The sequence below is a fragment of the Gordionus sp. m RMFG-2023 genome, chromosome 4, assembly GCF_954871325.1.
Source record: "Gordionus sp. m RMFG-2023 chromosome 4, tfGorSpeb1-WG-v2, whole genome shotgun sequence".
NCBI classification, from domain to species: Eukaryota; Metazoa; Nematomorpha; class Gordioida; order Chordodea; family Parachordodidae; genus Gordionus; species Gordionus sp. m RMFG-2023.
The window spans coordinates 11,475,096-11,502,712 of record NC_088778.1 but is presented as its reverse complement, the minus strand read 5'-3'; the positions used below and the strand labels follow the sequence as shown (position 1 = coordinate 11,502,712).

General features: G+C 27.9%; 1 protein-coding gene across 3 annotated transcripts; it reads right to left on the bottom strand.

Moving 5' to 3' along the window:
* Positions 1-1,019: 1,019 nt before the first annotated feature.
* Positions 1,020-27,560, bottom strand: LOC135928979 (autophagy-related protein 2 homolog B-like). 3 transcript variants are annotated; one of them, XM_065465449.1, is made up of 41 exons: positions 27,378-27,560; positions 27,173-27,338; positions 26,978-27,124; positions 26,827-26,932; positions 26,612-26,783; positions 26,433-26,573; positions 26,285-26,384; positions 26,083-26,145; positions 25,651-25,704; positions 23,970-24,333; positions 23,140-23,638; positions 18,697-18,824; positions 17,898-18,130; positions 14,997-15,096; positions 14,756-14,907; positions 13,945-14,138; positions 13,424-13,566; positions 12,937-13,181; positions 12,563-12,753; positions 12,149-12,320; positions 11,812-12,037; positions 11,263-11,551; positions 10,978-11,165; positions 10,744-10,836; positions 10,483-10,553; positions 10,164-10,297; positions 9,688-9,930; positions 9,395-9,566; positions 8,501-9,054; positions 7,978-8,233; positions 7,540-7,694; positions 6,886-7,053; positions 6,665-6,769; positions 6,134-6,209; positions 5,770-5,947; positions 5,517-5,586; positions 5,386-5,468; positions 5,200-5,321; positions 4,733-4,887; positions 2,303-2,497; positions 1,020-2,185 (listed from the first exon to the last, which is right to left on the bottom strand). In XM_065465449.1, exons 1-41 carry the CDS (start codon positions 27,543-27,545, stop codon positions 1,943-1,945), a joined length of 7,314 nt encoding a protein of 2,437 aa, XP_065321521.1. In that variant the 5' UTR covers positions 27,546-27,560; the 3' UTR covers positions 1,020-1,942. The 3 variants fall into 3 exon arrangements, with proteins under 3 accessions (XP_065321521.1, XP_065321522.1, XP_065321523.1); XM_065465450.1 differs by having other exon boundaries at positions 26,433-26,561; XM_065465451.1 differs by lacking the exon at positions 26,827-26,932 and having other exon boundaries at positions 26,612-26,796.
* Positions 27,561-27,617: the final 57 nt, after the last annotated feature.

The window sequence follows — 27,617 nt, the reverse complement described above, 5'->3', positions numbered from 1 at the left end:
AGATTTTTTTATTAGTTGCATTTAGCTTTCAATATATTATTGATTCCCATACTAAATTGTCAAATTACATTTAGAGGATGTTGAAGTTGCCGCAGAATCTCTGAAAAATATCTTATAAATGAAATCGCTTAATATATTTCTTCATTTCCTATACCTTTCGTATCTACAAAAAAAGTTGTATCTTCATTTTCAGTAATACTTACTTAATAGGAAGATGTTAATTTTTTCGATAATTCGGGTCACAAATTTAATACTTAAATAAATATATGTGGATTTACACTATAGAATTCAATTTTGAAAAATAAAAAATTGTATTTGTCTAGAATCGTAATAAATATCAAATATTTATTATTTTTTTTAAACTATAAATACTTTCTAAAATATTTAAATAAATGCTAAATATAAAAAAGTATCTGTATTTAGTATTTTAAATATAGGTATTAGCTTACTACCTAACCCTGGTATCAATGAATAAAAAAAAAGATTTAATAAAATTTGATCGGTAATTAGTATATGAGCCCAATGATCTGATCACTGCTAATATAAAATAATACAATGAGCCTAAAGGAAATTATAATATTTCGTCAATATTATTTAGTATAAAGAAGTGACTAATCGATGAGAAAAATTGTAACTATATTATGCCAAAAGCAGTTTTCTTACAATATATCAACATAGGTGGACTCCATAAAATAATGACCATAGGGTAAAAAAGAATTATAAAAATATATTTCGTCGTTTTTTTAAACATGGAACATTATGCACAGGATGATAAAGTTATTTTATAAATTTACGCTAGAACCTTGCACAGTCAAATCCGAATCCAATCCGATTGAACTTGGGTTGGTTGTACTCTGGCAAACTTTTTCCAAATTTCAGAAGGTTAAAAAGTTCAGTCTCTTCTCTCTAACATGTAAAAAAATGTATATTTAATAATCCCCAAAAACTAAGAACGGCTTACCCGGATATGCGCCAATAAACGTTAAAGAAGAATAATCTGATTTTAAAATATTTATTCGGATAAATATTGTAAAACTGAATAGCATATTTCTTTAGATAAAATAAAATATTAATGTGTATTTAGATAAAAATTTTTTGCATATTGTATTTAAAAAAAATGAAAATAAATAAATCATAGGATATTTATAACTATTTAATAAATTGTTTCAATTGACGTCGATAGTTTACAAACACAGAGGATGCTAAATTTATTTATAAGTGTGCTCAAAAAAAATGCATTCATTTTAGATGAGTGGAGCAAGCTCTTGCTCTCTCCCCCGCGACGCCACTTTATTGTTTTAGCGAAAAGAAGAAAAAAAATGTGCAATTATAATGACAAACAATGTTTACAAAAATGTAAATTCATAAGGCAAAAAAAAATATTAAATTAAAAGAAATAATTGTTTGATCCTTTGGATAGATCGTTATAAATAATATAAGAGGTTTGAATAATATATTACACTGGAATAATTGAGAGGGGTTGTATAAAATTCTATATTAATACTTCAAAAAAATAAATATGTATAATAATTTAAAAATCCAAAAATGAATATGCATAAGTATAATAATTTTCAAAGTAATTTAATACATCACAATTTAAAAAAATAGATGACAAAGGGGCTTATTACATTATGAAAATACTCAAAAGCAGTGAATGCAAAAAATTTGGAATTTCATAAAAATTTTGGGTAGAAAAAATTTTGGCCATTTTTTTATATATATATTTGTTTGAAAAAAAGTAAAGAAAAGATTTTTTCTATAATAAAATTTCGTTTAAATAGTTATTTAAAAATCACAATATTAAATTATTAAAATTCTTATTCATCAAACATAAATTTGCGCAAAATTATTATTAATAAAACACCAAAGAGTAAAAAATTTTCAATAAGACCCAAAGAATGAATCTATTTATAAAATGTTATGGTATATTTTATTCATTGGTTCATAGAGATATGAAATGTGGGTATTTTTTCCATTTGTCTAAGCTATCCTTTCTAGCCTGGGGCACGAAAGAATGCTTAACGCCGTCTAGTAATGTGGAAGTTGCTTTAGCGGTTGCTAGGGCAGGTCTCATTATACCCCTGGGTATGTCCCTTATTAAACTACCGGCCACACCAGTCAATCCGTCTATCTCGTGTTGAAGGGCGGCTCGTTTTATCATATCTAGGGCGGTCTGACTAAAACCCTGATGGAATGAATATATGAAAAAATGTTCATATAATGATTAGATTATTGATGTAGAAAAATATTTACATTCAAAAGAGGGTTACTATAATTATTTTAGAAAAGTTTAATTTAAAACCTCTTTAACCAGATGATAAGCCGAAGACACGCCGTCCCGTATATCCAGGGGTCTGATATCGAGCATTAAATTTTTGGAGGGTCTAAAATAAATTTCATTCGATCCTTCGAACCTAGAGGAGTAATTAGAATAGCTGACCAAGGAATTTCTTTCGTTTTCGGGTGATAACATAATGTAGGTTGTTTCGGCAGCGGTCTTAAGAGAGTGCCAATAAAAATTTAATTATTATTTAAGTGTTATACTTTTTTACATATCATTTGTTGTGTTTTTAATTGTTTTATAATTTATATTTTCTTTTGTTTGCACAATATTCGTTTATAAGTGATGTGTTTTTTTAATGGTACTACATTTTATATTTTCTTTGTTTGTACGATATTCGCTTATACCGAGCTTGTTTTGATATCGTCAAAACTGGTTCTAGCCAGTTTTGGAGAATGGCGATTACATAAACTTAATATTATAACAATATGTCGATTTTTCTTATTGTTGATTGATTGTAAAATATTTGGACTATATAAGGACCCCCGAAAAATGAATTAGGATCTATAATTTAACGTCGTTTTGTTTCTTGGCTATTTTTATTGTGGATTAAATTAATATTATATTGATATTTTTTTTGATTACCTATTGAGCAAAATAAAAATTCGTTATGGTAAAATTCCCGTTTTGATTCTATGACTAAAATGCCAGCCAAGACCGATCCCCCTGTCCTCTTTATCGACAATCCCGGACCCTAGAACTTCGTCGATCTCTCTCCCTCCCCGATGGCTGGACTCGAATGTCCCAGTACAACAAATATATTATATGTTTAAATAATATTTATTATATGCTTTATCACATATTCAATTAATAATATATTCATATATGTTTCCTATTTTAATTAATTTAAATGTAATTGGGAGAATTAAATCTGGTTTTACTTCTGAAAGTTAGGCACTAAAATGCTTGTGATTATTTTCTAGCCATTTTATTATTAAAATAAAAATATTTAAACATAAGAAACGATCATAGAATAGAGGATTGAATGTGGTTTATTTCGGAAAATACAAAACGGTTATGAAGACTTCTATTGGCAACTAGAACGGTAGATAGCTCCATTCTAAAAAAATATTTTAGGCAAAATAGACAAACCAATTTAAAAAAAAATCTAAACACTAATCTAATAAAAAAAAATTTCTATTACGAATTTAAAAATTGTGAAATTTAGCATGGAGCAAAACAGTGGACAATATCAGGCCGGTCCATATCTATTCTTATCCCCCTAGTCTAGTCCAGGTTTGGCCTAAATGTAAATTCCTTTTATTTAAACACTAAAAATAATTTTTCAGTATGATTTACCAGCACCGGTTTTAATAGCACGAATATTAATGCGGAAAGAAGAAAAGAATTAATATTAGTGATTGAAATTGAGATTAAGTTATTAAGAATAATCAAAGCCAAAATGAGAATATTTTAATTGAAGTATAATGGAAATAATTTTAATTTTCTGGCCTCTTTTACTCATATAAAATATATTAAGAAACACAGCTCTCAAAATTATTTAAAGTGTTAGATATAAGTTTTCGTTTTATTTCAAAGATATTTATTTTATAACTAACGGCAATAACAAAAAATATTTTTGTTTAATAACTTAAAAAATTAGTTTAATCGTTACAATTTACATTTTTTTATTATTTTATTACTCAAGTTAAATTCAATATTAAACGAAGAACATTTTTTTAAAGGAGAACCTAGGCGGGCTTTGGAGGGTGGAATGTTAGATATAAGTTTTGGTTTTATTTCAAAGATATTTATTTTATACCTAACGGTTAACTTAAAAAATCATCTTATATCATCGTTTTATTTTATCTTTACAATTTACATTTCTTTATTATTTTATCACTTAAGTTAAATTCAATTTTAAACGAAGAACATTTTATCTTTTGTCTTGCGTAACTTAATAATTGATTATTATTTTTTTAAATAGATATATAAAGAACATTTTTGTTAAACTTCAGAGATTAAGTATTGTGCATTATATGAATGATATCATGTATTATACTTATTTCGTTTATTTTGGATTACTACTTATGCGCCTATGATTATTGATTACTTCTTAAGTCCCATTATTCGCTAATGAATAAAATACAGAAAACTATTTTAGATCACAATTATTAACACGAATTCAGCATTTAGTTAATTCATCAATATTCATTATACAAAAAATAGCAGAATTTATTCTTAATACATAAAATGAAACACCCTTTTCTCAATTATTTCAGCAACTAAATTTTACACCATCCTAAATAAACTGATTCTTACATCTCAGCAAATTCAGAACAACCAATTATTATATTATAAAAAACTAAAGATTTTCATTATCATTTAAAAATTATACGGCAAAAAACTATATTCCTGCACGATAATCATCATTTAATAATGAAGTAATACTTTCAAAAACTCTACAAATTTGTATGATAATTCTATAGTGGAGATGGCGGAGAGAGACGTGAAAGATGAAGCTCCTCTTTTTAATCCTTTGATTATCCTCCTATCTTTCCTGTATTGCTGGATAGGAAGGTACACCAAATCTTTGACTCCTTGAGCTAATAAAAAAATTGGAAAATATTTATGCTATGATATAATAAAATACAAATATGATAATATATACAGATTCTAATAATATACCTATAATTTAAATTACATATTACTAAAATAAAATTTCATCCATAAATTGATAGTTTTGTATTGTAATTAAACCTAATTGGACAAAGAATGCATTAATAAAATACAAATATGATAATATACAGATTCAAATAATATACCTATACCTATAAATTTAAATCACATACTACTATATTAACTTTGAGAAAATAAAATTTCATTCATAAATTGATAGTTTTGTATTGTAATCAAACCTAATTGGACAAAGGAATGCATTGGACCTATACCGCTTAAAATCCCTTTTAATTGGTTATTTTTAATATCAGTCAGCCATTCTTTAATGATATAGTTTAATAACTTTTCAATGCTCAAAATTCTATATTTGTATAAAAATAAAAAAAATTAAACAATGTATCATTTAAAAAAAATAAATAATATACCCAGAAGAGTTGTATAATTTTTTCAACTTAATTTCAGAACAATTTAATTGAGCTAATGCCATCAATAATCCTATGAATGTGCCCTGTAAACGATTTAATTTAAAAAAGGTACTAAGTAGATATGAACTTACTTGTCCTAAGTCAATAAATTTCCCTCTGTAATCAATTTTGATAGGGACATCAGGTGAAAATATAAACGGTCTTTATTGATTAATGAATTATAATTTACAGAACGTATTTATATTATAAATTATTTATGTTTTCCAAAAATTTTTAAAATATAGTATTCTTCTAAAAAATTGGTAATTACTATATTAAAAATTATCATAGCACAAATATTAAAATCGTAAGATAGAATTTTAAATTTTGCGAATAAAAAATTACCTGAAAAATATGGGAGAGGTCGCCTTACTAGATAATTCCCCTTCCAGGCCTTCTAAACGATTATTTAATTCGTTTAAGTTGGAAACTTCGTTAATGTTGCTAAAGAGCCCTTCTAAATTTTCGACGGAATTAACTTTCATTATGGGGGGTGTTGAGCAGGAATTACTTGAATTTATTGCTAAATTAAAAAATAAATAAGGTGAAGTTTATAGGCAACAAATTTTAAAACTTCAAAAAACCTGAACAGGTTTCTAAAAGAAAAATTCATGTGTTATATTGTTTAAAAAATTTCCTGTGATTCATTTTATAAGCGTTTGATTTCTCACTGTATTTTTTAATGATTAAATAAATATTCATTTATTACGGAATTCTTCGGTATCTTGAGGATATAAAGGAGCGGTCACCAGCTGGAAAAAGTCCTTTAAAAATATCAAGGCTTCCTATTTTTTTATAAAATGTATAATATTATTTAATTTAAATGTCTCGAGATATTATTTATATTATACTCTTCGACAGGGAATATTATGAATATTATAAGATTGAACTATATTTTGATTAGAAATCATAGAGAATTTGATATAAAAAAATCACTATAAGTTATTTAAAATACAATATATGAGAGGAGCTATCTTTTTTTTTACTTGAAGAAAAGGATGAGAAAGTGCTCAAAATTTTTTTTTTTAAAGTGTCAATTTATATTTTCGGGAGTGCTTAGTACCTTTTACCCCCCCCCCCCTCCTCCTCCTGATCTCGATGTAAACTATAACAAAGTTTATGAACTATGATAAATAAATTTTGATATATCATCCTACAATACAAATATCGCCATACGTATATGTATATTATTTTTAGAGATTTTCTTTATATTAGTTTAAAAAAAATGATAGTTTAAAACTTGATCCATATTTAAACGAATGGGTTGAAGGGACACTTTTAAAATGCATTCTTGTTGCGTGGGCAAATTAATTTCTGGTTTCGTATGGAGGGCTTTGATTAATAACTGTTCGATTCGATTTATTTTTCAAAATTATAAGATATTTTAAAATTTTATAAAAAAGAAGCAATATTTATCAGCTTATTGGTCATTTATTATACTCATCTACACTAAAATATTACCATTGGGGCGTTTGATTTTTTGGGATAGATATCGGACACGTAGAGATACAAAAATTTGTTGTAATGAGACGATGTTAATTTGTCCAAAATTTGAAATTCTTGAATAGATAAAACTTGCCGACTAACTTGCGTGGCGTGAGGAGGAAATTTTTCGTATTGAAATCGTATCTAAATTTCCAATATTCAAAATATTTAATTTTAGTATTCTAAAGCACTTTTGATTATAAGATAAAAATACATTTATAAAAAAATATATCTAAACATTAATAAGAAAATTCTAGCATGACACCGTAGCTAGTACTTTAGCGGGCGAGGAATTGGGGGAAAACAAATATTGAGTATACCAATCATATTATTTTCTTCTGTTATTTTTGTCTCAAACGTTAAAATACCATCGTCATTTATAAAATGAGATTAAGAAATAAAAAATGGTAATAAATGAGTGAATTAGGTAATATTAAGCACAATTAAAATATTACTTTTTAAATATTATATCACTCCTCAGGGCATAAAACATAAAAAAAACAATTTTGCAAAATGTTATTTAGATGGCCAGAAAATTTTCTAGGGAGGCCTCTAAATGCCCCACGATGGTGTAACGTGATGAACCAGGTAACATTTTTAAAGCAATAATTTTTTTTATTATAATTTAACCTTATTTAAGTGAATCTCCATCAGCACATTTTTGTTCCTACATTTTTTGGAAACCATCTTTGGCGAAGAAGATAAGGTTGAAGATGTTCTAAAATGACGTGGAGATGACAGGGAAGATTTGTAGTTGACAAAGTTTTGAGGGATGTTTATATCAACTTGATATTCGAAAATTTAATAGGATTAAATCATAAGTATTCTAAGAAAAAAAAGCACGTAGGAAAAAAAAAATAATATTTTTTAGCCGAAGTCTAAAAGTCTGGCTTTAAATTAAAAGGTTTAAATCAAAATGCGGTACGATCGAGTCTAAATAAAATGTCCTTGTCTGATCCAGCTGGGTGAAGTCAAATTTTGACAGGTCCGTTCAAGGTGTAGGGCTCAACTATATATTAATTTTAAGTGATACTGCTCTTTTCTCCTAGATAATTTATTTAAAAAAACCTTTAGTAGAAATATCGTCTGACGAAAGATTTGTTTCCATATCAAAATCCCTTCCGCCAAACAATTCCCATTTCACGGAAATATCCCCGAAAAGATACCTATCTATGGGTGTGGGAAAGCTGCTGGGTGTTTTCAAATGATCAAATTTCGAGAAAGTCGGTTTAACAAAATAATTTTCGACTAGAAGCTTATTCGGAGAGATTTCTTGGCAGTTAAGATGAGATATAATTTTCATCTCGGGCTTGGATATAAATTGCTTGAGTATATATATTTTTTTGTTTGTTTTATGATAAAATGAGTGTAAATAAAAAGCGAGTTATAACATAATAAAGTGTTGCCTTATTATTCTTATAATGTTCTAACTTCACTTTAGACAACTTACTTTAAAAAAAATGTCATCTTGTTAATATTATGAGAACTATATTTTATTACATTATAAAAAAAATTAAAATTAAGTAATCTTATTTTAACCATATTTCCAAAAAATAATGAATATTAAATTATGACATCTTAATTAAGCAACCTCGGTCATAAAACTTTCCTCATTATCGATCATGACAAAATTATCTTCGATATTTAAATTAAAAAATTTTCGTCCAATCCTGCCCCGGTTGTTGGTATCGCAAGGTCTTTGGCAAGGATGATTGAGGGTAACTTTGCACTCTTTGTGATTGTATTTAGTCCGGAAGTTATTGCATCCACCAGTATCGCATGGATCTCGGTCACTTTTAACACTATCGCTGAGTAGATACAAATTGTTATTATGAGAAATTTTTTGTCGAATAGTATCTTTGGTTCTTGGCCGCTGGGAACTTTGTTCTTTAGAGCTGTATTCAGAAGTTACGATGTAAGAAGAGTGATTTAAAACGGGTTGATTATTGGTATTAGAAGCCATATCATTAACTTGGTGGGAATTAGAGGAGTCGATTATCTTAGTGGGGTATTTGCATAGCGATTCTGTTAAATTATTATGTTTAAGTGGGGAATGCATGTCATCTTCCATCATCGCATCAGCCATAAGATCCGTAATTTGAGAACGTAAGGAATGCTTGGTTTCAGCATTGGGGTTACGGTTTCCTAGTAATTTAGATGTTAATATGTTTAATTAACTATATCGCCCAAATATTCTGTTTTTTAACCTGTCTTAAGTACTAAAAAATAACGATTCAAAAAACAACAAAACGGTTGTGATCTAGAGATAGAATTAAATCACCATTTTCGTGCAAGTTGTATATGACAAACTAAGGAGTTAGCAGAGAAAGATGATCAAGCTATAAAATATTGCTCCATCACCAATAATAAAATCTGCAACTATCTCATTGATATGATTAAATAAATTTTCCATATAAAAATAACACACCGAAAGAGAAACAACAAAAAGATCATAATAATATTTAAAAATTATTTAATTAATTACCATGACAATCTTTTAGCCGGTTTCGAAATTTGATACTTTTGCATTCGTTATTAATATTGTTTTTGCTGTCCATGGGTGTCATAAAAGCTGTCGAAGTTTCGTTGCATTCAATATGGTTAAATTCAAAGAGGTTCTCAGGAATAACGGGGTTCACACTGGTGGAACTTAAGCTCTAATAATTCATTTTGAAAATATGATTGAGAAACATCACATATATAATAGATAAATGAATACAAATATACGTTTAAATTTCAGAAAGTTACATTTAAAAAAAATGTATTAAATTTAAAAACAATGTTTGTTATAAGGTCCCCGTCAGAGGAGTAGTAAGTCAAAATCTTTTGCAAGGCTATGCAACTATCATAACAGGTCGATATTATGAGCTTATCATTGATGGCCCTCATTTCGAAATTGGGTGGTTGGATATGCGAAGATGAATTGCTATATTCATTTTTATTGTTTTTATAATCCTTGTGGGATTTATTGATTTTGTTGAACGGGCTATCGGTTTTCAAAGATGATTTTTGAGAAGGTTGCTTTAATATAATGTGTATATAATTTTTATTTTATAGTTTTCACAAATGTAAGTCTTTTATTAAATTAAAATGTTTGGATAAGGTTAGAGAACATAAGGTTAACAGTAGCATCGTTAGATTTTATCACAAACGTGCCAAATTAAAAATTAAATTTTTATTTATAAGGATGAACGAAAACAAAATTTAAAAATATCATTACATATAAATAATAAAAATTTGTGATTTAAAAAAACTTTTTTTAGTATGCTTTTAGAGATCTTAGGCTGGGTTTTGGAATCCTCATCATTGGGCGTATTGCCGGAAGCGCAAAAGTTATTTTTCTTGATAGTAATCTCGAAGAGGCCAACCATAGCAACTTTTATGTAATCTATATTTAAGTTTATTTTATATAAACCATTAACTGTTATAACTCTGCGCTACAAATTACCATTCATTTATTTTATAATATAGTAAATTATTTCACCTGTAAAAAGAAGAAGAAAAAAAACCAATAAGATTTAATATAATATAATATAAAAAAAAATTTTGAAAAATAATATAACAAAATGTTACCATTTATCAAGTCAATTAATTCATGGTCGATTTTGTTGGATATGTATAACGAAGAATCTTCTATTATTAACCTATGTAAAATATATATTTATGTTATTTATCAAGAAAGTGATATAATATAAGAGTATTCCTACGTCCTAAATAAGATGGCGTCACATAATTATTATAGAGTTCAATTATGAATTAAATATATTTTATGCAAAAAATGCATTAAATATAAAATAAATAGTTAGATAAACATTTTAATAATATATTCATTACTTGAGTTCAGATGCTTTGAGAATAACGAGGGCGCTATTCGAAAAAATGAGCGATCCTAATTCTATATAAACTTTGTAGGGTATGTGTATCGGTCTAAATATTAGGGGTTTTTAAAAATATTATAAGAGTAATTCATTTTTTTTCCCTTTTCTTTCCCCTTTTTATAAAATGTCACTTATGATAGCGCCTTGTTTGGACAAAGTAATAACTTTATATTTAAAAAAATATATAAACCTGTAAACAATGCCGCAATCAAAGAATTGCAAATGTAATTGATTGAGCCTATGCAGCGGAGCGATTTTGTAATCCGCGTAATTATTTAGGCTAAAAAAATCGTGAATACAATTATACCAATGCCTTCCCTTGTGAGACATTTCGTGATTCATGATAGAGTTGTGAACGGCAACTGTTAATATGGTTTCCTTTCCGTATCAAATAAGATTTAATAAAATAAAAAAAAATTATTCAACAAAAATTTGCGAAACATTTATCAAATATAAATCGGCGGTGATAAAACACCTTGATCCCAGGGGCCCGATTGAATCTAGATTTGGAAGCTAGGGCCAACATATCCTCCTCGCGCATTTTATCTGAGTCAGATTCAATTTTCATTCCCTTACAATCGTCACCAAAACGAGAGTTCTTATTATTGGACAAGTCGACAACGGCTCTATGTCGCATGAGCTTAAAAAGATCGGGATGTTTTGTTTGATTCATCATTTCTGGCTCTTCGATAATATCGCCATCCAAATTCAATTCGACGCAATGGTATACATTCGTCGAATGACCGTCCGAAGGTGTATCAAACCTATAATCATATTAATATAACAAGAAAGGTTAAATGTATGAATAAATGTACTAAATGAATTGATTATTATAGGGTTCTAACTCTACTTTTGATCAAATTAGAGTTAACATCAAAATATTAAGTATGTGAAAATTAGCTCCTTCCACTTCGTTACAATATAAATGTTAGTTTTTTATGTAAATAAAAATAATTTTGATAAAGTTGACCAGATAAAATGTATTTAAAATCACTTTCCTATAAATTGAAGTATATTTTAAAACTTATAGTCATTAATATCGTTTATATCATCTAAAAGGTTAGTCGATTGTGATGTATGGTGGCAAAGGAGTGGAGTAGTTTGAGAATCATTATGCGAAATGGCTTTTCCTACTTTCTTTGGAGCGAATAATTGAAAAGATGGTATGGGATTTCGATAAATAAACAATGGGTTATCAAAAGGTTGTTTAGAGGATAAATCGCTTTTGACATAACTTTCCTGGCATAGATCTGGATTTAGACAATATGATAAGAGGTACCAGTTATAAATAAATAAAAAGAAATAATCTCAAAAATACTTTAACCTGATTTTTTTTTACAAAATAAAATTTTAAAACTAACTTGAAAAATTGACTTTTAAATCTTTGATCCTGGCGAGTATGTCTTGCGGATTACAATGTTGTTTATCGATCCGAGAATGCGTGGTGAAGATGAAACAATCCTCAATATCGAAATAAAACTTGTAATGTAAGTCACCATCATCATCTAGATTTTCTTCCACTTTTTTGGTCACCTTGAACAATTTTTTAATATTTTATTTCGTGTCAAAGCATAAAAATAAAACATTATTTTTATTAAGGAAATGAGAGTCTTATATAAATATAACCCTAGATAAGGATGCTGAAAAGCAACATTTGCAAAAAAAAACTAAGTAAAGCAATAAAAGATTAAATATTATCATAGCCCCATAAAATTTAAAACATCTTATTTTTGACAGGCAAAACAATATTATAACTCTTATTTTTTTAAATTTACGGGTTCTCCATGATCCAAGGAATTGAGCAATATATGAGCCTTATCGATTTGGGTTAGCAAACAAAAATGAGACCGAAGAATAGGGGGCAAAAGATTGAAATTCGTTTTCCCGCTATAACTGTCGTTAGATATAGAATTTTCGCGTATGTGGCTACGTTTGGCCAAATTGATTTCTTCGATAGAATTATCAACTTTAAAAAATTAAATAATAATATAATATATATGACAATATAATTTTAAAATAAATTTATCAGTAGTGTCGCAAGAAATAAACAGCCCTCAGAGCAGCTAAATAAAATTTAAGCAGGCTTAAAAATTTCCGTGTTAGTAACGCAATGTCCATCAAAAAATAAATCAAGTCTTTAAAATAAAACTAGTCAAATTGGCAGGATGAGAATTAAGACCGAAATTCTCAAAGATAATATCCGAAAAAGTGGTATAATTGCTCATCAAATCAGGACTTCCCTCTTTATTATCGTAGGTTTGATTCGCCGTGACTCCATCGATATTGTTCTGCTGACTATCAAGATGATGTTGACTATTGTTACAATTAAAGTATTGATTGTTGAGATCGTAAAAGGGAGTAGTCGGAATCCACAATAGCAAGTCATTGTATATTCTGAAACGAACAAAATAAATTTTATATATAATTATAATTATTTCATCAATGACGGCAATGGAATCGGTTTCAGATTATTATGCCAGTAAAATAGTTTTAAGTTATAAGAGTCGATTGATATGACATATGAATCATATATTTTATAAATTTTTTCAATGTTAAATGTAACTAGTTTTTGGGTTATTTAATAAACATATATATATAAAAAAATATAAAGTCTTTTTAAAATAGGCTAATATTACTTGTTGTACAACAATTCGTATAAATTCTTGGAAGGCATGAGAAGTTCTAAAGTAGGTATGTAAATATCAATCGAAAATAGGCACTGTGCTACATGATGTCGGATAAAATTCCTCATTTCTTCCTGCGATCCAGGTAAAATCAACTTAAATAAATAATTTTTTGGAAAAAAACATTTAAATTGTAAAATGCATAATAATAGTGGTAGAAATTAGTTATCTTTTCTCACTAATAAGTCTTTCTTTCTACCCCCCCCCTCCCCATCCCGATATCATATTATTAATATCTATTATATTTTTATGGAAGACATCTAAAAATCAATCTTGAATTAATTATCAGTATCATAAATAAATAAAATAACATACAACTAGATTATAACCAAAATTTTTAAAAATGTTCAAAGGCATGATGTCAAAATGGAGAAACATGGTAAAGGGATGAACCTAAAATTAATATTTTTAAAAGCAAAAAAAATATTATAAACGGGCTATAGGGTACATATAGAAAAAATTCATAAATAAACCGGTTTATTTTCATAAATTATTCGTTTTTTGGTAAAGGGTGAAGGCGTATTGATATTTTCCTCCTTATAATTTTTCCCTTCGTCGTTTATGTTACAAGTAGCGTCATTGTTATAAGAATCAAAAGATGGATCCATGTTCATGTTGAAAAGGAGCGAATTGTAAAAATATTCGTCATCAAAAGGATTCACATGATCTTTAAGAGAAAAATTATGTTTTTAAAGGGTGAAAACAGTTTAAATTGATTGTTAATCATATCTAATTATTTTTATATGATTAGATAATTTATTTTAGACTAATAAAATTAATAATTATTTTAGATATACGAAACATTTTAAATTGTGTTGACTATACACTAGTACAGGCAACATTGGAAATACTTGGATTGCATTTATTTATATAAATAAAAAATGAGTCAAAAGTTGTTAAATTGTTTAAAATTTTTAGAATAGGTATTCTAAACGCATTGAAAAATATTTCCGGCAAAATACAGATATGTTCAATTTAAAATACGCGCTGAATAAATGGTTGCTTCTAACTTGAACCATTTATTTAAATTGAAAAAAAATCTGATTCTCCCTTAAATGTATTCCAGTATGTGTAAAATACCTAAAGAATGATAAGCTTATGATGAAAAATCCTATAAGGTTGGGAAACAGGGATTTCTATCTACAGTATTTGAGACAAATTATTAACTTAGAACGTCAATAAAAGTTTGAATGCAAAAATATTTACTAAGCAATTCATAAATATTTAACTCTCAAAATTAATAAAGTTATTTGCTTAATTTATAAAAAAAACTATGATGAGAACCTTTAAGGCGATATCTGTCAGCATTAACCCCAAAGGAAGCGGTAAATGAAGACTGATTTTGAAATAATGGTGTCGATGAAGATAAGGCACTGAAGTACATAAGATCGGATTTAGTGGTGTCGGTGCATGCGCTATTCTTTTCGAAGTGTATACTTTTATATTTATAAAAATAAAACCCTTTAAATATTTTTTAAATATATTTATGATAAAATAATGTAATAAATGTGATGAATAATGTTACTTTGGTCTGTAAATCATATTGTCGGATTTCAGGGAATCTATCGTTAATAATAGGATGGAGGTTGACTCGTTTTTATTTTCTTCATTTTGATTATACTTAACTGCAAAGATAACATCACATTATAAGTACATATATATTATATGTCGGATTTGCATATGGAATTCGAAATCCTAACGTAAAGATTCAAGATAATGAATCTTTGCGTTGTATTCGGTCTTTTATATGGTCAGTCTGAAGCCATTTCATAATATTTTTTTATATTAACAGAGAGAATAGTAAATTAATGTTAAGCGAGTCATTATGATAAAAAGGTTGGTATTGCCAAAATTGAAACAGAGATATAAGGTTAAATGGATATAAATCTAAACCTTCAATTTTTCAAAGCAATTGCGAAAAACCTCAGTTAAAATCTTACAATTTAATATTAAAATATTTTCTAAATTTTAATAATATTTTGCATTAAATTTATGAAAACGATTAATAATTTCATAATTTAAAATAAACGGAAGAGTAGTGTTGTTAAAAGGCTCGATTATTAAAAAAGGCTAATCCAATATTTTAGCCAAAAAATATAATGCAAACCTTGAGATTAAGTTAATAGATGTCCTATTAAGCCGTTTAACAACACCACTGAAAAGGAACTAAAATGGAAAGATTTTAGAAAAAATAAATTTTTATTTATAAAAAATTTTTGATGTGGGTATTTCTTTTTAAACTTTTAAAAATACTCTACATTAAATTGCTCAAAGTTGAATGAACCAAATAAATTTATTTGATATTCATTAATTGGTACAAATCAATCCTGTTTTAAAAAATTTGAAGTGTTAAATTGAGGGGCTCATTTCACGTTCACGCTATATTAAAAAATTCAAAGTTTAATTTTATAAATACCCAATGAAGATAAAAATCATTTTAAAGCACCATTAGGAAGGAGAAAAGGTTCTCTATCGCTTTCTTTAAAAATTTTTTTTTTTAAAAACCCCATTTTAAGAATTTTTTGTTTTTGGCGCCAAAATTTAAATGATTAATACCTGGAAAACGGTAATCACACAAATCGAATTGAAAACGGTACAAAACATTCTCTATCGACTTAAATACTTTTTATCTGAAAATTTAAATATTGTGGAATTGTTTTGAAGTTGGCCCCCTACTATTATTTCTTGAACATCTCAAAAACGGTGATAATATAAATTGGGAACAGATCTATTCAATAAATAAACCATCAAAAATCCAAAACTGCGGGGCAAACTTTACGGGCCTAAAAAAATTCGAAATTTATAAATATTTTGAAGAAAAGAGTGGATCGAGGCCAATATTGATCTTAAAGAATATCTAATCGGTAAATCTTAATAAAACCGATCAAATTTTAGGATTCATTTATAATATTGTTTAATGATTCCATTGAGTATTAATGCGAAAAATAAACAATGACAATAAATGATTGCGATTGAGGTAAATTCTCCAATCTCATAAATATAATAGCTTTTAATCAGCTGAAAAATTCAATTTCTCGCTCAGATTAAACATTTTATGAAGCTTACGGTTTGATCTATATTAATAAATAATATATTTATGAAATGGCTCCTAACCATTTTTTTTAAAGAAAAAATGGAAAAAATATTTTTGAGGGATTTGGAATTCCGACAATTCCAGATATCCAATGGGATTTGGACTATCAATTACATTTTTCACTGAGGGCGATTTTTTAATTTTAAAAGTATGATTTGATCGAAAATATATTCTCGCATTTATAGAGTACCCACACTGTGAATTTCAGACACTTTTGTTGTGGACTAGTGTTAAATATTATTTTTATTTACATTTTTGCCCTTAGGGTTATTTTTCTCTATTTTATTGTATGCCCGTTTTTTATGTCCCTCTGTTGTTCAGTTTTTAGAGGGAAAAAAGGAAAAAACATGTGGCTTTTTGTTTTTTCTTTTAATCGCGAGTTTTTAATACTTTTTGATTATTTACCAAGGTATTTCATAAATTATAAACTATTTAGGTCCATAAGATCGCCCTGAATCTTGGGCCATAAGTAGAATCACGAGAAGTATAGGGGGGTTTAGTTGTATTCCCAATTATATAAGATAGAACTTGCATAAATAGACATTTGAAAAGTGATCTTTTTTAATGATTGCGCCATAACAAATTATATTTATTGTGTCTTTTATTTTCCCTATAAAAGGAACCAACTTTTGTGTTTACGAAGGCATATATTTTTCATACGTTTAATTTTTATATATAAATCATCTATTATTTCATAAATAGTCAATAAAAATTTGTTTGTGGTTTATTAAATATTCTGGTTAACCAAAAGATTCTTAAAATATTTAGTTAGTCATGACTTTACTAGATCACAAGGGTTAGAGGACACTCATACGACCTATCATTTAATGACCCTCAGACGACTTTATCTATAACTGAATCCCCTCAACTTTACTTTTGAACTACACTTAATTTATATTAATTTTTCATAGAAAATATAAAAAAATATTCAACAATTAATGATGAAATTGTCTTAAATTCGAAGGGTAGGTACTCTACACCTGCTTGTATACATATACACAAATCAGATTTTAAATGAAAAAATCGGTCTCAGTAAATAATTAACAAATCACTATGAATAAATAATGCAAATATAGGTTAGGTTGGAAATTAAAAAAATAATTGATTTTAATGTAAATAGAAATGTTAGTGTGTATAATAGCTACTATTACAATTTTTTCCCATTCAATAAAAAAAAATTTTAAATTAAAAAAAGATTTCTAAAAAAAATGAAAAATGGATTTAGAATCTATTCTACTAATATCTAAGAGTCTTTTTATAAAATAAAAGACGAATAATAAATTGGAAGACTTTCAGAATTAGGTAAATATCAAATCAAAGCAGAAATAATACCGTCCAGTCCACAAAAGTCTATGTCAATCTTTTGAGGAACAATATTATAGTCAAAATTTTGTGCATTAGGTCTGTAAGGCCTAGCTATAGTTAAAACAGTGACCAAGCCTACATTTTTAGCGTGAAGCGTGAGCGATTGAGGTTTAAGCTGCCTTTTCCACCATATAAAATTATTATTGGACACATAATTTTGCTGAGCAATTTTACCCTTCCGATTGTTACAATAAGGAAATCTAAATAAATAAATTTTTTTTATTTGTTTGAAAATTAATAAGATATTCCATGATTTTTCTTAATGCACTAATGGTTGTAATTTTTTTAGCGAATTGAAATACCCATATTTTTCTAATAATATTTATACAAGCATTCTGGGTGAACCAGCATAGGTATGTATGAGTATGAATAAAGTTTATAAAAATATTATCGCCTTCACTATATTCTATTACCATTCACCATCGTTATATTACACTTATTCTCCGTGCAAGACTCTTTTTTTCATATTGAGAAACTAAAGAATTCCAGGTGAAACGATTTTACATTAGTACATTTAAAAAAATCTTTGAGATTAAAATTAAAAATTCGATTTTTTTAAATATAAAAACAAGATTAAAAAGGTGTAAAAAACAAAAACATAAAAATTCTTAAATAATCTGAAATATATTTGCTAATAATATTTTAATAATTCGATAAATATAGGAATTTATTTCCCTATAAAAATAGTGTTCCAGCTCTAACAATTTAATAATTTACGAAATTTTTATCATTTATGAAATACAATTTATTATAATTTAAAAAGCACCTTATTTTGATGATCAAGTTTGAAAAGTTCATTTTGATATCCATTGAATTTGATTTACCACAAGTCGAATTAAAAAGGCCGAAGGTTTGAGAACTGTTACATTGTAAAAAGTCATCGTAAAGGTGTTTCTTTATTAGGATATAAAATAATTATATATAAGGGAATTTCCCATCGTTTTCAAACAGAAAGAGCACAAAATATGTAATTAACATTTTTTTTATATTTTATACCGTTTTCAATTCGAACATCATAGATAAAAATAATAGGAAAAAAAAGCAACACCCGCTCTTTTTGCCATTCTTTCGAACAAAGTGTATTCTAAAAATAAGCATTTTTAAAAATATAAATCTATATTATTCAATAAAAAGAAAGTTTGTATACCTCTCTATTAGGGTTAACAAAATTTGTATTTTTTTGAAAAATAAAAATAAACCAATTTTTTTGAATTAAAATTAAATACTAATATTTTAATCAGAGATACTATACATCATAATATATTTTTTTATTGTTGAAAAAAAATATATATTGATAAGTTCTGAGCTAATATGATATTTTGTCAAATAATAAGTGAACTGTCAATCAAAAATTTGATGATATGCTCATTAGAGGTCTGCAATGCTCAGGCCAAGTAATGTCTGAAAAAAATTCATTTGGATCCAAAAAAATTATTGGGCTAAATTACTGATGAATTCTGATATTTGATAGAAGCGATAATCAATAGTGTAGTGTTTTTAATTTAACCTCACCAATATTATAAATCAACTATATATATCGGGTTAGGCCTTGTATTTAAAAAAACCGGGATGAGCTACCTAATAAAAAATTGGATAAGGGTTGGGCAAGGTACTAATGTGCATACTGTTTAAAATAGTATAACTAGTTGAAATCAGGAGTCGGAAAGAAATTCGCCCAATATTTTCTAAAACGAATATTATTATGAATGTACTCAAATAAAAATGTTATACCATATTTAAAGTGTTATATTTTTGACTAATAAATAATGGTTAATTTTATTTCCCAATTGGGTACCCTGATGCATTTGCCCAATTTATAATGCTATGGTAATATTCATTCATTCGTTAATACCCCTAATTTAAAATAATCTTGAATATAGTTTTATGTCATTTGTTTTGTCTTAAAAATCAAACATTTTTAGAACTCTCCCTTTTTTTATTAGAGTTAATATTATGATAAATGTTTTAATTAACCTTTTTTATGAGGATAAATCAATTGTTAATAATAAAATATTATAAAAATCAAATAAGCATATAATAATTTTTAAAATGTTTGGTTATTTGATAAAATTTAAAAAAAGATTTAGTAACCCACCTCTGAAAATCTACATTATTATAATACTATAACCGACACATTTCTTATCCTATCTTCTAACCCCTGAAATATATTTCAAATTTAACAAACAATGAGACCGAAGTGACAATAGATGGCTAATTTTATATCTTAACATTCACCTCTTATCTATTATGGTAAAATTCTAAGTTGCATCTGACCCATTTAATTATGTATTCAGGTGAAATAATAAATAAAATTAAAGAAATTAAATGATGTAAGACCATTTAATTCAAGATAAAATCAGAGTAAAACATACAACAGCTTTAGTAGAGTGTTTTCATCATTTGGAGGGTATCCAAATTTAGGAATCGTTTAGAAAAACTAGTTTTCTTTTAGATATTTGAATTCAAATACCAATATTGAGAACATGAATAATACTTGTAATTGTTAATTATTTTAACAAACTAATTATATTTTTTATCGTTAAGAAAAACAGATATCACTAAATTAAAAACATAATAAAAAAATTTTAAATGTTAAGTTTATTAGGTTTTATGTTTAGAATATTAAATAATTTCTTACTATATTGAGATTTGAATTATAAAATTATTTTATACATTATGTCTAAAATTTAAACACAATAATTAAAATAAACCATGTAATTTTTTTAAAATCCAATAAATAATGCTTACTAGTATTTTCCATATACATATAGTCAGCCTTTTACTTAATCCCCCTGGCGCAGCGACGCAGATTCTTTGGTTTCGCTACTACGTCCACTACACATTATCGATATAAAACATTACCCATGGGAGCGGGGTTCTCACCTTATGCCTTGCAGAATATTGTTCTATATGTAACAAAGCGGTAAAGAAAGCTAATTTCTCAGTATACCTGGATGACGTTATCATCTTCCACGCAGACGAACATATCGTCTTCGAAGACACCATCGCTTTCTTCAAGGTAGCGCCTCTATGGGGATTAACAGTGAACCACACTAAATCCGTCACTATCTCAACGGGGAAGATTCGATACATGGACATTGATATTGACTTAAGCAAAACGGCAATGGTGGATGCGGAAAATAAGAAAAAACTAAAGTTTGTCAGCTTATATTGTATAAACTAACCCTGCAGGCCATGTCTTTCGAAAGGGATATTACCTTGGAGGTTTAGGCATACTAAACCACTATACATATTCGATTACCGAGCTATAAAGAGTATTCACACCCTACTACCATACGATGTTGGATACAGAGGAGACCTCGCCTATCGATTATATCAGAGCATATTCCCCGTAACAGCCATAGCGGCGCTCATGAAACCCTTTCCGTTCACCTTCCCGGTAAACGCCATCATTCATGTTGACACCTCCGACACTCACCAAGGCATAGCAGAAGGACTGGAGAAGGCATCCTTCACTTTCGAGGAAGCCAAGCTTTCCCTGGGCATCCCTGAGTATGCCTCCTCTCACATAAACCAAAAGGAACTGCTCGCTATATGGGTAGGGTGCAAATATGGTCTCAATAAGTACAATTCGATATCTTCCATCGTCACGGACAGCCAGATCGCATACACGATAGTGAAAAAGGGGGATCGCGCTCACCAGCCTGCGAAATCCTAGTGACCAAAATCATGCTGTCCATCCGTTTCCATCAATACGTTCAACTAGCCAGGAACCTAACTTGGATCGCTTTGGAAAGCAATCAAGCGGATCAACCAAGCAGGGAATGGATGCCAGATAAATCGGCTCACAACGTATTACATGACATCGATGTGGAGGGCTCCCCAATCGACCGTGCCCTTCCGTGGATTAGAGCCTCAACCCCTATCCAAGTCCCGGAAGAACCCGATGCACCTAACATCTCAAGGATGGAGGAGCTTTTCAAAGAATTTGATCCAGCCGTTTTCGATGAAACACTAAAGCTCACGCAGGACGGAGATACGATCACCTCGAAGACATTTTAGCCCACAGGAACGCCCCCTGCCCCCCCACAATAGCATTTATACATAAAAATATTATATCGCTTTATAATTACTTGTTTTTGTATTACATATTATACGCTATTAATAAATAGTTGTTAAATACGATAGTCTATTATGGATCGATAGATCCAGCTGGAAATGAGAGGTTGCGATAGCAGCCCTCTAGTCACTCCGGTGGTCGGAAATACATTAAGGGTCCCGCCCCCGAGCTAACGCCTCCCCCTAAGGGAGAAAGAATGGCCTATGCCTATAAATAGGCAGCACAAGGTTATTATAATTAATTTTATCAAATTTTGAAATTAAATAACCAAGCGTGATTACCCTTTGGGACATACACTCGTGAATTCCCACGTAGTTCGCCATTTTGTACAATTGTCGAATATCGCTCTTGTTTATACATTATACCTATTACAATGATAATTGTATTCATCGTCCTTTGTCATGAAAGTATAGATATATATAAATTAATAAAGAACAAATAGAATGGCCTGGCACGGCCAATCTTTTTTTTTTATTATCAAAATATTGCCCGGAATCCCTAAAAAAAAATCTTGATGGCGCAATTTACTTAAGATCTTAAAAACACTTAATTTTCTATAAATCTCTCCCCCTCTTTGTATTTTAGATAATCCTTTCTTTCCCTTTAATTTAAAAAATCAAAATCCTACTATCAAAATTTTTTTGATGGCTTTATAAAATTATGCATTCTTCATGTAAATTTTAAATAAAATATGAAATGAATTCTGAAGGTAGGTGTTTAAAAGAATTATTTATTGTAATTGTCTTTCTCTTTAAAATCATTAGGTCATACTCATAAAACAAAGTTGCGCTATATTTTTCTATAATACAAAGCTAAATAGTTAAAAAACATTGGGAAGTACCAAGTCTTTTTATTCAATTAAATTAAAGTAGATATTCTCTCTGCAAAAAAAAATAAAAATTAAATTTAGATAAAAAATATTCATTTTACAATTGACTTGATTCGAAAGAACGGTAAAAATAGGAATATTGACTTTTTTTTATCCATGATGTTCTTGAAATTGAATGAAAAGTAAAAATTGAATATTTTGTGTTATCATAATAAGAGTTTCTGTTCGAAAACGAAGAAAAACACTGTCAAAAATGGTTAATATTTTTTTTAAGTATACATGCCTTGACTAATAAATACCTTAGCTGCCAACGAGCTAGAGAACGTTTTCAGAACGTACAATAGTATCTGAACTCGTTCGTAAAGAGTTATATCGCACTCGTATATAATGGCCTTGATTTTTATGTCCAAATTTTTTTTGTTTACTCCACCGTTGGATCTAGCGATCTTAAAAGGTCTCATTATGTCTTGATTGTCGTCTAGTCGTTGCTTGGCATCTTTTCTGGCGGAATTACTAATAAATTGAGTAAAATCGAACCTGAGGCATTCCTCATTTTTTAAATGAGGGTTCATCTCTTCCACGGTTGATAATAATTTTAGCACAGGATAAGTACGAATTTTATGCGAATTTGTGTCATTTGTATCTTCAGTTTTGCGAAAATTTTGAGCGTCCCAACCTTGATTGTAAAGGGATTCGTTTAGTTCTAAAGATAGAGCAGTAACCAGTATTTGGGATAAGATCGTATCATTGGCGAATTGATTACGCTCAAAGTGAAAGTGTAATCCAGAGGTTTCTAGGCTGTTATTTAATTTTTAAAAAAGAATGTATTAATTAATTTTTAAATATTTTTTGGTTCTTAGGACATCAAATTTTGAAACAATTCAAAGGTTTTAAAATTATATTACGGCTAAATAAATAAAAAAATTTTTTTTCATGGATTAAGTAAGGTTATAAACAGATTATATTTCTCATACAAATCAGAGTAATTTCTAAGGTAATACATCAAATCAAATCTTTATTTTGCGAATATCCTCTCGTTTACCAGATTTTATTGAAAACTGATTATTTAATTTTTTCAATGAAGTCTAACCACTCATATTAACGGTAATATCGAGCTGACTCTACTCACCATAAATGATCTCGCCCCAAGGCTAACAAATCCATATTTATCGCCTCCCTATATAATTTATCCCCACTATTCATATCGCCACCATGATAAGTAGCTCTCAAGCGGCCAAAAAATGTTTCAATTTCCAAAGACAAAACCGCGTTAATCTCTTGGCCTGATTTGGCACAACCAAAATCTTCATAGAGCAATATGCACTTAAATTCGGGTATTAGCAAGTTGAAAGAGGTTAAATTGTTTGCCTGGTCCTCCATTTCACTTTTTGATCTGCTTTTGTTGGTTAGAATTGATGGGTCGGTCGAAGACTGCTCTTCGCAGGAGAGGGGCGGATTATTGGAGTATCGAGACATAAAAGATGAGTCTATGCCTAGTAAAAAAAGGTAAATTATGTAATTGTGATTTTTTTCCATGAATACACAAACTAAAACAATCAAGTGGAATAAGCGAGAATAACGATAAAAAAAATTAAAAATAAATACATCTAAATTTAACTGAAATATAGAGCGTATTATATGATAAAGATTACTTTTAATAGTCATGTATTCATTTAAACGATAATAACAGTGTTTGAATTTTTACCAGAAATTATAATCCTGTAACGGAACCGAAGTTCGAAACCAATATAAATTTTCGACCCGTAATCGAACCGTTATAAGAATATTTTGAAAGGAGAACCGAAACATTATAAATAACTGTCGACCCGTAAACCAGTTCGGTTTTTATAAATTGTATTTATTTAAATCTTACAGCTGGTATATTAAAATATATATGGTTTTCAAATGAAGGAAACATTATCAATTTATTAAATTTTCTTAAAACATCCTATATTACATACTGACATCTTAGAACTTCAAAGGTCTTTTTCTATGATATTAATTTGGATTAATTATAAACCTAGGCTATTCTTATAAAATTACAGTCGTCCATTCTAATTTCACCGCTGGTCTAAATTGAAGTACAATAAAAATTCCCGTGTTTAAAATTAATTAAATCAAATGATAAAGTGAGACACTCAATAATAAATTTAAAATTTTCTTGATTGATAATATAATATATGTCCATTCAAATTTGTCCCTTGTGCAACAGAACAATTACAATAACTATAGAAGGCTAATTTAATATTAATGGTCCCCGAGATTTCTAATGCCCAACTCCCAAAAACCAATCACAATCCCAATATATCCACTTCCCTAAAGTCTGATCAATTTCCATAAAATTTCAACGCCAGCTCTACCAACGATTCTTGCTTTACCTAACTCTTTAATCTCCTGGTCAAATGATTATCTATCAAACTATAATAAAAAACTCAATGGAATCGTTTCATAAAGCTCTCAACTTTCACCTGGATATAAGCCACTTTGCCATGTAAATTTGGTATTTATCTATATCGACTTTCATATTATCGAATCTTTTCTCCTATTAATTCCCCAATCTTCAACCAATCCTTCAAGATGACGCCCTACGACATCTGGGATAAAAACGGCCAGCCATCACACACCAGCCTTTCATACATAAAAAGACTGGGATTCCATGTTCAAATAATTACTAATGTCTATACTTCAGAAAATAAAAATGGTTAGTTGAGGTTTCACAATTAATTCAGGTTAGGTAAAAAATAATCGATTTCAAATTGTCACTTTATGAAGGTTTTATTTTAATATAAAAAAATAATATTATTAATAACCTTTTTGTGGGGAGAGAGTAATTGAAGAAAATTGATCATTTAAACTTCTGTGATCTAGTATAAATATAATAAATGAAAATTTTTTTTGAGTGAATATAATTAGTTGAATATTATCAGTCTTTAAAATTTGTAAAATAAAAATGGCGCTGGGAGGGGGGGGGCAAAATTTGGAGAATTAAAACTTATAAGATTTTTTGGCATCTGTTTTAAAATAAAGGCTACTAATAGTCAATTAACAACCCTAATTGTTGAAATCATGATTTTGCCAAAATTCTTTATCAAATCAACTTCTTGCCATAGGTCCCAAAAAATACAACATATAGCTATTTAAAATAAAATTATAATCATCATTTTTAATCTCCACTATAAGAACAAAAACAAAGTTTTTAAATAGTCTGTGATAAAAATCTTATATAATAAATATTAAATTACTATTATTGATTTTATTAGGAATCATGCTTCTTTCAGAGGATTCATTTTGAACATTGATAAGATCTAAAATAATGTATTTTAATAAAATTGAATTTAGTATTATAGTAGCATTATAGGTTAAAAATAAAAATATGCTTATTGTAATTGCTTACATTTAATTTTTTTTCAAATCAAGAATATATATGTATATAATTAAGTAAACCTGTAGGATTATTAAACATTCTTAATATTTTGATTATATCAACCACAGTAGATGGTGCTACCAACATTACAAATGGACTTATTTGACAATCAATTTCAAACTGAAAATAAAATATAATAGTTAATAAATTTATAATAAAAATAAATACATTGGGGTCTTTAATATTCTTTTCATCTGTTTTACTTGTCAATGATAATTGACTTTCAAAAAGACAATATAATATAGGCAAAAAGTTTTTATTTTTTATAGTATCTTGATACATAGTAGAGTTTGAGTCCTTAAAATTTGTCTTAGTATATAATATTAAATTTTTTTTAAAATTAATACTTTTCTTTTCTCATTACAAGCTAAATTATCCACAAGTATTTCCACAGGTGAAAATTTGATAATTTTTTTATAAAAATGGTCAATAGGTGTGTCTTGAATGTCATGTAGACCATTTGTTTTTGTATTTATATTTTGTGGTACTTGCAAAATATGGGAATCATAAAATTGTAAACTAAAATTTTTAACTTTTACAAAAATTAATTAATTAGTTTTACTTTGATATTGATATTTTATATTGTTTATTAAAAATTTCATTATCGCATGATGAATAACATAAATAAATATTTAGATTCGTAATTTTTAATTTTATACGAGTTAAAACTAATACATTTAATAAATTAGAATTTAAAAATAAATAATCAATACTTGACTCTAATGTTTTGGCAAATAGTTCTAATCCTTCAAAATTACTTTGGTGCAATAATTCGCTTGAATTAATATCACTTTCTAAATATTCCTGCACTAACCTAAGACTATCAGACATCGTCAAAGAATTTGAAATGTTTAATAATCCTAAAAAATTAGTAAATTAAATGTTAAATTTTGATATGGTTAGGTTACCTCTATTTAAAAATTTAGGTTTAATAAATATATCAAAATCTTTTATTTCTATTTCAGATGGTTCATAAATAATTGTTGACCATGGGATGGCAAAATTGATACTTTTTATGTATCCATCAATTAAAACAAAAGGTATGGCATTGTCCATAAGGACATTATTAATATTCTAAGATTGGTTTTTAATAAAATTAAGCATTTTTAATACTTCTGAGTTTAAATTAACATCTTTAATTGAACTAGTACCAAGGCTTAAATTAATATCTAATTGATCCAAGAGTAACTTTTCTGATATATAATAGCCTAAATATCTATTTAAAAGATATCTATAAGCTTTTAACACAATTGAGTCAGACCATGGAAAATACCAAGGCATAATCTCTCTTTATTCAAAAATATAGACCTTCCAAGCTTTATTAGGATGGGTGAGGATTTTATAAACCATATG

What these genes read in the sequence shown, in the direction of transcription:
- LOC135928979 (XM_065465449.1), bottom strand. Translation starts at nt 27,545, where the DNA reads ATGCCTTGGTATTTTCCATGGTCTGACTCAATTGTGTTAAAAGCTTAT. An exon ending in CTAGCTCGTTGGCAGCTAAG is followed by an intron (nt 18,825 to 23,139) that starts GTATTTATTAGT and finishes ATCCTAATAAAG; the next exon opens with AAACACCTTTACGATGACTT. An exon ending in AAATTATACAACTCTTCTGG is followed by an intron (nt 5,322 to 5,385) that starts GTATATTATTTA and finishes ATACAAATATAG; the next exon opens with AATTTTGAGCATTGAAAAGT.